Genomic DNA, 13,964 nt, shown 5'->3' on the forward strand with positions numbered 1-13,964 from the left:
GTAATCGTTTCTGTGACGTTAAAGGATTAGTGCACGATGTATTGGTCAGGTTATGAACGTTAAAGCTGTTATTCCTCCTGTGGAAGGAGAGTGGACACAATCCACGGCCCCTTTGTGTAAAACATATTCTAAAGTTTATCTAATGTTACAAAAATCAAGTATTTTCTAGTTAGTGTGTCGTAGTAGTACACGTCCCTCCATCACAGATCAGCAAGGAAACACTTTGCAGGAATTATGGACCTGAAGACGCTTCATTTGAACTGTTTATATATCGCTGAAGCCACATTAATTTCAGGTAAAAATGTTGATTATAGATATATATGTGCCCAGAACGAGGGCCTCAAGCCTTCCACTGCAACGAGTCCTGAAGGAAACAGGAGGAAGTAATACAAGAAGAAGAAAGTGAAGATCTGAAATTGGACCTTTAGTTTTTAAAATTGTTCAAAACCGTTAAACTTTTGAAACAGATTTTAACCCCGTGATCAGCAGGAAGAACTTCATGTGCACAAGTTTCCCCTTTAAGTTCATTCTGAGAAGTCTCTTATCAAATCTACGACCTCTAAATCTGGCGACTGCTCGGCTTCAGCGCTCTGAGTCTCATCCTTTGTTCCAAAGTAAAGGTTAAAACATTAAATCATGGATTAAAGGGCCTTCAGATCACTGGATGCAGAAGCGATGACATCAGCATGAACACATACAGTATCCTCCTGTGAGTCATGCGTCTGAACCTCAGCGACGAGAGAAGCTCCAACGATCAGCTGACACCGAGTCACTTTATTGGATTAGTTGGGCTTTCAGAAAAAGGTTGATCGTAATCTCCAGTTGTGCAAATGGAGATTACAAACCCAAAAAGCATTAAAAAAAACATCTCCAACATCTCGTGCTGCCACTGGACGTTTGAAGGAACGCTAAAGTCTTGATATTTGTCCAGCTGCAACATGGTGGATCATGTGATGCATCCATGCAGAGTCACCGACGCTCTAAACTTGCAGTGCGGTCACGCTGCCATCACGCCACTTAACCCTTCAGGTGCATGCTGGGTATGTTTTGAAAGCATTCAGTCACAAAGTAGACTTCAAAGTGTGCTACAAACCAACAGTTTGCATATCTTTAATCGCTTGAATCAAACAAAAAATGATCTGGATTTTCACGTATAAAAATAGAACACGTATGATTAGATTCAGAGCTCAGAAATGATGGTGGCATTCAACAACATTATATCACACTGCAAAAACACTTCATTTAAGAAAATGTCTGAACACACGATGAACAGGAAAGACGGTGTGGAAGCTGCCGTCCGTTCCCGTTTGCGCGTCATGTCGTGCGTTTCTCTGCCGGGTGAACTCACCGTCACCAGAAGAAAGGTGGAACCGATCAGTGATGGAAGATTGAGACAGAGATCAGAGGAAAGCCCTGCAGCTGTCCTGTGACAGCTGAATAAAGTGTGAGTCAGTCATGGGACACCTCAGGAAACCACATCACCAACATCTGCATTTCATCATGATTCAAATGTTCAGCTCAGACCTGAGAGACGCGTCGCTGAACCATTGAATGAAGTATTCTGCAAGCGCTTTAGCTAAACTGCACGTGGTTCCCGTGGGGTGGCGCCGGCCGCCGGCCGTCAGAAGGAGCAGGGGTACTTGGTCCAGGGAGGGAGTCGGCCCGTGTCGTTGGCCAGCCTCCAGTAGCGCTCCTTCAGGATGAAGGCGGCGGCTTTGGGCTGCCGCTGCCGCGTGAACACGCCCTTCTTGTTCCCCACCACGCGCAGGACGCCTAAAGACACCAGAGACAACCAGCTCGTCACGCACACGGGACGAAAACAGGAACTTTTTGGAATGTTACGAAATGTTAAAACAAAAAAAAAAGTTAGAAAGTTTGCAACAAAGTTTCTTTTTAATTGAGAATTCGAATGATTTTCTAAATTGGTTAATTAATCCTTTGTTTAACTTCATCTTTCATTCAATGTTTTAGAAAAGTAATATACAGTACACTGATACTTTATCATAACATAGTATTGTTTTATTATCTCATAGTTTTTGTTATTGTGTCTAAATCGAATTTTTGAGGATAATAAAATTTTGTAATTGTCGACTGCACATCGAATGCAAACAGGGCGACTTTACAGCGCGATGTCGATGTGAATCTCTTAGTTTCATAGGTTTAAATGCGCATAAACAAACTGTCAATAACTTGCAAATGCTCTGGGAGCTGGAGTTAAAGCCCGGACACGGGAGCCAACATATGAGCGTGAACGGTGTCTCACACGCAAACCAACGTGTTCATGTAATCAGCGGGTAGTTCCCTGCGTTACAGGGAGATGAATTAACTCTGGAGAAAAGGAACCGCTGTGGGTTTGCAGGCGGCCGTGCGCTCCGGCTGCTCTACCTTGTGACGTCATGAAGTCTGCAAAGTTCCAGATGAGTTCCCCGATGACGTACTGCTTCCTCTTCTCGTCGAACACTTTGTGGTAGTTCTTCAGGACGATGTTCTGGTACTCCTCAGTAAACATCACGGGTGGATCCTGCAGAGAGAAAAGATTCATAAGCCCCTCCTCTTCCTCCTCGCAGCCTTCAGATAGTTGCATTGCACGGAGAGGCGTCCTCACGCTGTGGAGCCCCGGCACCGTGTCCGCTCCGTACTCGCTCTGGATGATGGGCTTCTTGTACTTCCCGTACCAGTTCTCAAACTGAGTGTTGAGCTGCAGGGCGATGAGCTCCACGTGGCCGGAGTCATGGTACCAGGAGAGGTAACTGTTGACGCAGATGACGTCCACGTAGGGAGCCTGGAGACGAGACGGGAGACTTACTGGGACTCTAGAGAGACTTTACCACACGCCAACGACCTCCTGCTGTTCTATACGAGCACAACAAGTACATAAACGCTGTCATGAAGAGACCGTTCATAGCTCTCGTGAAGCAATACATGTTCTGATAGAAATACAAACCGGTATTTCCATAACATTAAAGCGAATGTTTTCCCCTTTAGAGCAGCAGCTGTTCACACAGAGGTAAATCAACAGTGTATAAAGGTAGCCCGAGATGCCTTTAAGCTATCAGGAGGTTTTCCTCACAGCAAAGGAATGTGAGGCATGTCAACAACATAGTTTGACACAGTTTACATCCTGATAAGCTCAGCAGTTTGACTCTTAATCCCTTATTCTCCTTTTTACAGCAGGCTTTAATGTTGAAAGCAACTGAATTTAGTTTGTAAGTAGTTATGAAACATCAGCGACAAGATTGACCTTTTCCATCGAGTTGTTCTTCCGCTATCAAACTACTCACCGGAGCAGACCGGAAGAGTGACTTTAATGTCTCACAGGCAAAGTTTGGCAGTGAGAATGTTATCAAGTAAAACATGAAAAGGAAGCAACAGCATGTTCTGTCTTGTATAATAATAATAATAATAATATCTTTTGGCAGAAATGGAGTACAACATCTACATTTAGGTTTTCATTAGTGTGAATCTGAGAACCGTCTTCATTAGCTTAGAAAGAGCGCTTCATATCTACAGAGGAAACCGCTTGCATCACAATAGCAATAATGACTACCAATGCATTGAACATAAAGGTGCTCACCCCTTTGTCTCTGGCGTAGTTACTGTCTGTAACAAACGTGACGGGCCGCGTTGGGTCCAGAGCTTTGGTGTGTTGGATCACGGTCCTGCAGGAGAAGCAAATTCATTTGGTTTTTATGACCTCAGCGTTGCATAAATCACGGCAGTGTCACTGTGCCAACCTCTTTACATGTGAAGAAACTGCTTTAATGTGTTTTTTTTTTTTTTTTTACAACTTCAGTGTGACAGAGCACGTCTGTGCATGTACTCCACATTTCACCCCACGCGGTTTCGCTTTATGGGAGCTGTGGTACCTGGGCGGGGAGACCAGTACTTCCTGAAGCGCCGGGCCGTTACCGAGCTCCAGCTGTTTGTGTTCAGGGCAGGACGACTCGTACCACATTCCTCAGAGTGAAGGGATCGGCTGAACAACGAACCAGTAACTCACATACACAAAGTTTAAAGCTTTCTACGTTCTGAACGTTTGGGGCCTTGAGAAGCATCCTGGTAGCCCAGTTTGTGCCCGTCTGAAAATGCCCCAAAAAGGTCTTAAAAACATACTGCGAAGGGAACGATCTTGCATCCAACAAAAAAGAGTTAAGTGAGTTTGTGTGTGTGTGTGTGGGTCCAGTCAAGGGTTCACAGCTCAACACAACTCACTTGAAGTAGAAGTCAGCGGGGGGCATCTCTGCCGCCGGCTCATTGGCTACCGACCACATGACCACGGACGGATGGTTTTTGTCCCGACGCACGAGCTCGTCCATGACAACCAGGTGGTGGGTCAGGGAGGCGTTTCCAAAGCTGAGGCTGCGTTGGGACACAGAGATTATTATCATTTGGGGAGGGGAAAGCTGGACTTGATCCACCAGTTATTCCAGGTGAACTGGTCTGAAACCAGCTCACGAGGCAACGCACTCCAACATCTGTACACACACACACAGCGAGGACAACTTGTATTTGTGACCTGACATCACGAGTTACCTTTTCAACCCTCATGTTGTTTTATTCTGTGTTAACAGCAGTCAGGAGGTTTGACAGACACACACAGCCTCACACACACCTGAAGGACACTCACATGTCTTTGATGCCCACGCCCGGGCACTCGTCGATCACCACGATGCCGTGGCGGTCGCACATCTGCAGGATCTCCTCTGCGTAGGGGTAGTGGCTGGTGCGGAACGAGTTGGCCCCGAGCCACTTCAGCAAGTTGAAGTCCTTGACAACGAGCGGCCAGTCGAAGCCTTTGCCTCGAATCTGTGACGCCACGTGAACAGAAGAAGTGCATTATTGGACTGGATCCACCTTTTCCACCGTACTTCTTGTGCATTTCTAGGAGGGTGAAGATGGTCTGTGGATGTCCGCTCGCTTCACAACAGCGTCTTGCTTCCCTCTAGTGGTACTCACGTCAGAGTCCTCGTGTTTGTTGACTCCATGGAAGTAGAAGGGCTTGTTGTTGATGAGGAACTGGGTGCTGGTGACGCTGACCGTGCGGATGCCAACGGGTAGAGCGTACACGTCCTCGGACTTCCCATCGGCTGCCTTCAAGCGGACCTAGACGTTAAAATGCAAACGTCAGAGACATCTCCTCCACCGGAGTGTGCAAACAGAAGCTGAATCCCTGAACAGGACAGCGGAGTCCAAAACAAGATCAGGAAGAAACGTGAAGGTGGAATTCAAATTATAAATAAAGTTTGAGGAGCAGAATCACATGAACAAGAAACGGAGTTCACAGTGTGCAATGTTCATATTAAAGGCATGTTGACTGTGAGTATTTAGCTTCTACCGACAAGCAAAATGTCCGCTGTGGAAAAAGGTCTATTTCACAAGAACATGTCCTCCTGACTTATTAAACATCTCCCCTCATAATGTCCAACTATAATCAATAACACAATTCTGTCTCAAGCTAGCTGCCTTGCTGCACATGCATGGCCGCGCGTCGTCTCACCTCCATGGAGTAAAGGTAACCCGGGTTCTCGTGCATCAGGTACGGCCACCACAAGTTGACGTCGATTACTTTGAGGACTCCAGCTGGCTCGCTGGAGGAGGCGACGCAGCGGCCATTTTTATCCATCAAAGTGACGCTGAGGGCGGCCGAGGAGGCGCCTCTGACCGAAACCTTGTATTGCACAAGACCTGAAATGAAAACACTCTGAACGGTCACACAACGACTCTTTGGTAGTTTACAAGAATCACATGAGGCTTTTATTAAACAGTTTACTCTCTAAAGAGTGCGTTGGTGCTGGAGATGGCTGAGTAGTTGTGTTACAGTCGCATGCATTCATTCACCTGTGTTATCCAGGAAGCTGGTGACCACGGTGATGTCGTCCACATACGCCTTAGGAGTCGTGTACAGCAGCACGGAGCGATGGATGCCGGCGTAGTTGAAGAAATCAAAGAAGATGCTTTGCACAAAATACCCGTCAGGATACCTGTAGAGCGAGCACACGCTTCATCATTATGTGAACTGACGAGCGACATTACACACGTTGTAATGCCGCCACATAACACATCAAACTAGAAAAGAGTCGCTGCTGAGTGGCGTCCATATTGGAAAGAGTGTGAATTAACAGTTGAGATGAAAGTAAACTGAAGTTTAAGTACTGATGGAAGCAGTTTAAGTACAGGAGAGATGATGTAACCGTGATTCAATCTGTGACTGGCTGAATACACGTTAAATATTTACTGCGACTTCTCGACTTAAACAAGATGAATAAATATTATAAAGATGTTTTGAAGTGAAAGTGCTGTGACCTTGAAGGTTTAATCATTCTGCACATGAATTCTTATTATAAAAACAAGGAAAAAGGAGTATTTTGAAACACTGTGGTTTTAAACTTGTGAATCAAAGCAGGACACACATTGCTAGATTCCTGTAGTAAGAATTTTGAGATTCTTTTACACAATCTGATTACGCAAACTGTTACACAACTGTCCCCACACATTGGCAAATAGGTGTGCTGCAATAATGACCTCTTGCAGTTTGCAACAGAGAGATTGGAGGACCCAAAAGAAAGCAAATGTCAGCGTTAGTTTTAGTCAGAAGACTGAGTGTACTTGGTCCTGTCGGTCATGTGCTTGATGCTTCCCGGTGGAAGCGTGTCCAGGGACAGCGTGTTGTTGACGGCGATGGTGATCCTGCACGGCTGAGTCGGGTCCTTGCGGAGTACATCGCCGATCTCGGCCTCGAAAGGAAGATGGCCGCCTTTATGCTCCGTCACTTTCACCCCATTCACCCACTGAAAACCAGAGGAAACCAAATTAGCGTGGCCACATTAGCACAGGAGGTGGAAAAGGGATAAATAGGGAAGGTACGCGTCACCCTCACCACGACTGAGTAATAGTGAGCACTTCCCACTCGGAGGACAATTCTCGTTCCTTCGTCGGCGATCCAGCGGGTCGGAACCACCGTCTCCCTCTCGTACCAAACCCAGCCAATGAAATCTCTCAGTTTGGGGTCCTGGGTGATGTCGTTGTAGCTGGCAGGAACTGGCATGTCGATCACTGGGCCGGTCTACAGGGGATAAAGCGTCAAAGAGGTTCTGCTCTGGCGAGGTTGTAGTATAATTATGCTCCATTGTCTCTGGACCCTCAGGGACCACAAGATGGTTAAAAGGAGACGAAGTAAAACTTATTTGGATTGTGACACAATTTCTTATTTTCCTCTTAAACAGATTTGAAATGACGCAGTACCCATGGTATTATAATTATGTTTCAATAGGTTATATGAACTAAAATGTGCCTATGAAACCAATATAAAGTTATGCATAATGTTAAATAATGAACTTAATTCACCTTTTCTCCAGTGATATCACTACAATATTTTAATGGGCATTCAGCGTGTTAGCGTGATACTCAGCTGTAAGTTTATGAAGTTTAATGTAACTTGGTTGTGACACACAACATTTCAAAAACACGTGATGGCTTTTGACAATCTGCACAATCCATTAAGCAGAAAGTCAAAATCCGTCACGTGGTCTTTAAATACTGGTAGAACATTAGTGACTGGAAAGATAGTGTACGTACACAGTTTTTCTTAAAGTAAAGTTATGAATTATCGTAGTTTATCTATAAAAGTGACTTTTTTAAATGTTGTTTTCTTGCCGTGGACCCTTTTTTGGAGTCTGCTTGGTTAAAAACAGGACTTGTACACGCCTTAAACGTAAGTTTGCTTTTACTCGTCAAAACCACCTGTCGGCTTCCGTCGCGCACTCACCTCCGCAAGGCGCTGTTTGTACCAAGCCCCCAGGAAGCCCTGGTTCCGGCTCGGGGACATGTCCGCCCTGAAGCTCCACAGCCCGCTGAGCTCCTTCCGCTCCCGGGAGGAGGACTCCCGCGGGAAGAGCATGCCGGCGTCCAGCGGACACGCCGCCGCAAACGCGGCGAACAGACACGAGAGGCGGAAGACGAGGACTCCTCCGGCCGCGGCCATTCCTGCGCTGCTCCTCCGCGACCCGCTCGGAACACAACCGCAGCTCTCTCCGCGGTCCTTTTTTCACTGACTCTGTCACGTGATTTTGTTTCCCGAAGTCACGTGACTCGCACAGCCGCTTTCTCGCGTGGACTTCAGCCACGCGCCCGAGAGGTGAGCCTCAACCAGCCGACAACGGGATGTCGTGGGTGCTGTACGAAGTGCATTTAATTGCATTGAAATGACTCACTTTACTATATAATATGTTTTGTGTACTTTAGGGACATCTTAAAGATGAAACGTGTTCGTACGTCTGGCACATTTCAATGTCGTCAAGAGAACGGATGCAAACGTATAAATAATCAACAACACTTGGAAAAAAGTTTCTATTTCCGCACGGCTCCGGTTGCATCTCTTCATACCCGGATGCAGCGGTGACAACGTGCCGCTAGATGGCGCCAGAGACCCGTCCAGTGTTAAGTGAATAAGCTCTCCTTCAGCACATGCACGGATTCACGATGCCCCTTCTGGTATTTATGGAAATGTGGTCAAACACAAATGTATTCAGGCATATGCACCTTTCCTAATATGAAATTATAAAAAAAACCTACTAACATTCAGTGGATTGATTATTGGTCATTCATCCATGTTTACAGGTACTACGTCTTAACTGAGCAGGGAGGATATTTGGGGATTTAGGGAGTAGACGCTCTCAGTGAAGGCCCCTGCAGAACTAATAAAGACTCTTCTCAAGGACTTAGTGATAGTAATACTAACCTGTTTGTGTTATTATGTTTAAAACAGGTTGTACTGTTGAACCACAGACCCCTGGTGGCGTTGGGGTTCATCCCACGCTGACCATGAACTGAGGCGTCTCTGCTTCGGTCCACTTGGGGATCTTTGTTCCTTGTCATTCCTCATTTGTCCCTCCCTTTATTCTCTGTCCTCTCCTTACTGTCAAACTGCAAATATTGGCGTACAATGAGCAAAAGGAACCTGTGAAAGCACATTTGGGTTCATGAGAATAAAAGGCCTTTTAGGCTATAACAACATGGTCACTGCAAGTATTATTGTCAGTTTTCTTAATATCCTAATGTGGTTGAATCACGAGAGAGATACTGGCACTAACCTGTGCATCACAAGTGTATTTGGATTTCTATTTTTTTAAATGTTAGTCCGAGATGGGGAAACAAGCTCAAAAAGGTTGTGTTCCTCGTGTGGGCGCATTATGTTCAATAAATAAGACGAGACAGGTGACACATGCCACGTGTTGTAAATATGACCAAATACTGCTTGCCGTTATTCAAAATGTTTCCCCTCGTAGATTTATCAGAAAACGTTCAGATTTAATTATAAGGTTTATATCGCGTGTTTTTAAATCCTCCAGCAGATGGCGCCAGAGGTCTAACGAAAGGGCCAAAGGCGGCGAATGGAGAGAAGATGCAGAGACTGATGCACAAGCTGAAGCTACAGTGAAGAGATGCAGTAGATCCACCACTAAAGAGTTGATGTTGAAGTGTTTCAGTGGGTAGATGCTCACAGAGAACTGCAATCTACTCGCATATTGCAAATGCGTATAAATTCCACTTCACTATTATGCAGGTTGTTGTTCCACGTTGGGAAGGAGTGAGGATGTGCAGCACGACCACGTGCAGAGGAGTCGAGCAGCCCTCATGGATCTGGACCACGCGCCGGATCCTCCACTTAATTACAGAAGAACTCATGCAAGATATACACGGGCCGCTCGTTGAACTGAATGTAGTTGACTTGAACTACTCTTACTTGCATGACTGGAAACGGTTGCATCAGAGGAGGAAAAATAAACAAGGAATTAAGAGAATGTATTGAACTAAAACGTGAAACTGCCCAGGTGTTAAATAAACTGAACGCTGGACGATTAAAGTCCATTTCTGTTTGTGGTTTGGTTCTTTGATAAGAGCTGTCAACAGATGGGGAAGGATTTTAATTGGTTTATTTCAGTTTAAAGAGTCTATACTCTATTTTTGCGTCACTTCAAGTGGAACTTTATTTTTTGTGATAAATGTATTCAGTCCACTTCCCCAAAGAGGTTTCCATGTCTCTTTCATCATTGTCCTCACAGAGCCGAGACTCGTGATAACTTTCATAATTTCACTATTTCAGTAAAATCATTTGTTCAACATGCATTAAAGTAACAGGTTCGTCATGAAGATCTTGATCCAAACAGCCACAGCACTAGATGAATGTCAGGTTAATGATGAGGTCAGCGTTAATTTCCTGTGTGAAGTCATTTTCCCAGCAGTTCATTTGGGATGTTTCAAAATGAAAGTACTTGTGATCTATATTGGGAGCTATTCCTTCGGTTCCCATGGCAGTGCTGTCTCATATCTTTGGATCACAGACGTCTGTGTCACACATTAAATGTACATTTCATCCAACATTCAACCTCCATGGACATTGTGAAAGCTGGAATGGCACCGCGGCGTCACACAGAGGAGTTCTCTTCTACCGGCTCACATTTCCTCTGAAGGTTTTACAGATCGACACCAACGTCAGATCTTCGTCACACCTCTGTTTCTCTGCCACAAACACAAAACCTCATGACATCTAGAGTCTGAAGTCATGTTTTCAATTTGTACCTCAGCCGCGGTGTTTCTCTGAGCGCCGTCCAGCCTCTCTGACGCACAGCTGTGCAGCTAAAACAGCTCAGAGGAGCTGTGGGGGACCAAAGAAGCCATGACCTTGACTTAGGAAAAAGCTGTTAGAGGTCATGCCCACATCAGAGGAGGGTGTGTGTGTGTGTGTGGGAGGGGGGGGGGGGGTAACATGTCACCCTTTGTTCTCTAAAAATCTCCTCTGTTCTTTCAGTCTGAGAGAATTGCATTCATTGTTTGCATGTTTTTTTTCAGTCAAACACCACCATATATATATATATATATATATATATATATATATATATATATATATATACATATATATATATATATATATATATATATATATATATATATATATATATATATATATATATATACACACACATTTCATTCACACTAACCCTCACCAGTTGTTTTATAATGAATCTTTTTAAAAACCCAGAAACGAGTTGATTATTCTTACTTTCATGTCAGTGTCGTTGTCACAAGGCGGCGTTTACTTTTACAGATTGAGATGTTTAGGTTTCTCTGTCTTTTCGTCCTGTAAGTGTAACAGGAGGAATACAAGTGTCATCAGGTGTTTCTACCTCAAGGTGCTGAACTGTGAATTAAACATAAAATCATCTCCAGATGCTTAAAGTCCAAAGAGAAGCTGATGGAGGACGAGCTCTTCAGTCATCATCACTGTGACGGTCAAGTTATTCTCTTCCACATTTCAGGTCGTCATGTTTTTAAGCACTACTTGTTTTCATAGTTGACCTTTTGTTCTTACATTTCCTTTTTCCTTATGAACACATTTGCTATTAGACAAAAAAAATAAACAGTGCAATAACCCAGGTTTGAAGGGGTGTTCATGCATTATTGATAAGAGAGAAGGGCGAGCGAGAACTATAAAGAGAATAAAAGGCGACACAATCCTCCAAAGCCGTGCAGGGTTTCTGCTGATCGTCACCACATCGGTGGTGAAGGAACACACGACCATGTGGGAACGGCTCCTTTTGACCTGCTTTGGTCAGTAAAACATGAGTTCAAACCACAACAAACAGATATGGAAAAAACAAACAAACCCGACAACACGAGGCCAGTCGCTGGCTGAGGAATGACGATGTAAAGCGCTTCAGTCTCTGTGACGATGATATGGAAGTCCAAACGCCTTGTCTCAATCTGGAGCTGAGAAGTAACTCATAATGTCATGTTCTCTGATGACAAACACAAGGAGATCAGATACGGCCTTCATCGTTGATGGCGTGCACGAATGAGATGCAGCTGAACTGCTCGTTGTCTCTACGACAGCGATGAAAGTAAAGGTCATCCGGGTGAAGGTCATGGTTTCAGGTGGTTTGAGCCATTTGTGTTTTCTGTAAACCTCGTCTAATAATAGCGCTCCACAGTTATTAACAGACCGCTAATGAACTGGTCCCAGTGTAGTGCGGATGTCCTCGTGTGCTTCCTACAGCGCTCTCTGCTTCCTGTCTTTTCTCTTCATTGTTGAGAGCGTCCACTCTGCTCGGATAAGCATCAGCGGCTCGGTGGCACATCCCAAAAGGAACCTGAATTAACGTTTCTGTTGTGCTTCACGCCGCTCGGCTTCAGCCAATCGGATCGTAGCGAGTTAACTCGATGAAAACTGTGGAAGCAGTTCTGTCTCCAGACCTCTTTTCCCTGTTTGAGTCGTCGTAGGAACCCCAAATTAAGTCCAATACTTGTGTTTATTGTATGTATTTGTTCAGCAAAGTCTTGGGGAAAAAATGTATATCTGCAAAAAAATCACTTTTAAAAGATATTTTGATCATAACTATGAACATCCAGCATGATATGAGCCAGATTCCCCAAAAAAGCCTCCTGGAGCGTCAATAAGACACCTTTTTGGAAAGATTAGGACCTAAAGAATCAGAACCTGCAACTAAAATCACAATAAAACAAAGTATTGGCGTGTTAGGAAGGAGTTTCAGTCAAAAAACTGTGTTGTTCGGTTAAAAAATTACATATTTTAAGCCAAAAGATTGTCTAAATGGGGCATGCTGAGTCTTAAAATGGGAGTGGGAGTATTTTTGCGCACGGCTTCCAAAAGGTTAAACACTCAACAAAGTCACCTGTTTGCTGTCCTGCTCCTCGATGGTGGAACGAGCTCCTCATCGACGTCAGGACAGCAGGAAGAGTCTACATCTCCCGTCACAAGCTAAAAACATCTTTAGTGCAGTAGCAGCACTTTAGTAGCTCTTAAATGTCTCTTACTGACAACACTTTGCAGTTTGACTTTCCTGATTCTTCTTGTTCTGAGTTTGTTCTCATTGAACTGATTGTCCGTCTCTTTGGATAAAAGCCTCAGTTGATTGACATGTGATGTAATGTGATGGATTTCTTGAGAGATTTCAGTAAATAAAATCTCTAAAACTCGCTCACATCAGTCAGAGTTGTTGTTTTTGTCGCTCTACTAGAACCACACGTGAAACCTGTCATTAGACAGCTCGCCGTGTGCTTTCCTCCTCGCTGCACATGTTCATAAAGTCCTGAGTTCATCAAGGCCTGAAACATTTTCTACAACTCCTCATAAAACTATATGTAAAGCTGAATAAACCTAAGGAGAGAATGCATTATGAAACACTGAGCACATATTAATGACACACCACAGACGTTCTAGTGAATATTAGTCACTAATAGATCGTAAAGCGGGTTGAACATTATTAACGGTTGTGTAAATGTGTTGCTAAACGTGCTAAAGATGCAAGAGTTGGGATTCAGTCAGGTGGGATCGGCCGTGTGACCTTTACACTCTAATAACACGACACATTGAGGTACTTTTACTGCCACTTTTCAGCTCATACTGTTTCACTTTCTGCCTTGGCATCCTCGAGGTATTTCATTGTGTATTCGTTTTTATCAATTTAAAAAAAAAAGAAAAGTACAGCACATCATGCACAATTGTCTCCCACCAGAGATATGAAACACGGCGGGACAAGTGGAGGAAGCCCAAATAAGGAGTCGCTGCCCTGCAGGTCCATGGAGGCTCAATCGGAGAGCAGCGTCGTGGCAGCTTGGCTGTGTGGGCGCATGCATGGCGGAGGAGGAAGTCATCTCTTAAGTCCTGCTGCGCCTCCCTCTCACTGCCAAGAGCTCCGGCTGTGATCGGGAGCCTGCAAACCGCCGCCGGCGCCGCTCCACGTTTTATTAATGGCCACTTTCATGCAGTAATGCCGAGTCCGAGGAGCTGAAACGCTGCTTCTTTCTGCTGTGGAGCCGTTGCACTGCAGCATTACATCCATAAAGCCCTTTGCCTTCCATGTAGAAGACCTACTGCACGGCCCTGAGGTAACAGCGTCTGTTTTACAGAGGACAGTAATGGTTGACAACCTTTTCGATATCTCAGC

The 13,964-nt window shown here is 44.8% G+C and overlaps 1 protein-coding gene and 1 long non-coding RNA gene across 2 annotated transcripts; one reads left to right on the forward strand and one right to left on the reverse strand.

Moving 5' to 3' along the window:
* Positions 1-1,081: 1,081 nt before the first annotated feature.
* On the reverse strand, positions 1,082-8,074 carry gusb (glucuronidase, beta). Its single transcript, XM_068601388.1, has 12 exons — positions 7,766-8,074; positions 6,878-7,063; positions 6,607-6,788; positions 5,839-5,981; positions 5,498-5,685; positions 4,957-5,103; positions 4,628-4,806; positions 4,213-4,359; positions 3,575-3,659; positions 2,606-2,782; positions 2,386-2,521; positions 1,082-1,773 (listed from the first exon to the last, which is right to left on the reverse strand). Exons 1-12 carry the CDS (start codon positions 7,979-7,981, stop codon positions 1,622-1,624), a joined length of 1,938 nt encoding a protein of 645 aa, XP_068457489.1. The 5' UTR covers positions 7,982-8,074; the 3' UTR covers positions 1,082-1,621.
* LOC137803110 (uncharacterized) lies at positions 7,786-9,821 on the forward strand. Its single transcript, XR_011080014.1, has 3 exons — positions 7,786-8,134; positions 8,242-9,484; positions 9,563-9,821. It is a non-coding gene; the product is annotated as an uncharacterized lncRNA (long non-coding RNA).
* The last annotated feature ends 4,143 nt before the right edge of the window (positions 9,822-13,964 follow it).

Source organism: Clinocottus analis, unplaced genomic scaffold (assembly GCF_023055335.1).
Source record: "Clinocottus analis isolate CAN_PGR_092001 unplaced genomic scaffold, fCliAna1.0.p SCAF_5, whole genome shotgun sequence".
Classification (NCBI taxonomy): Eukaryota; Metazoa; Chordata; class Actinopteri; order Perciformes; family Cottidae; genus Clinocottus; species Clinocottus analis.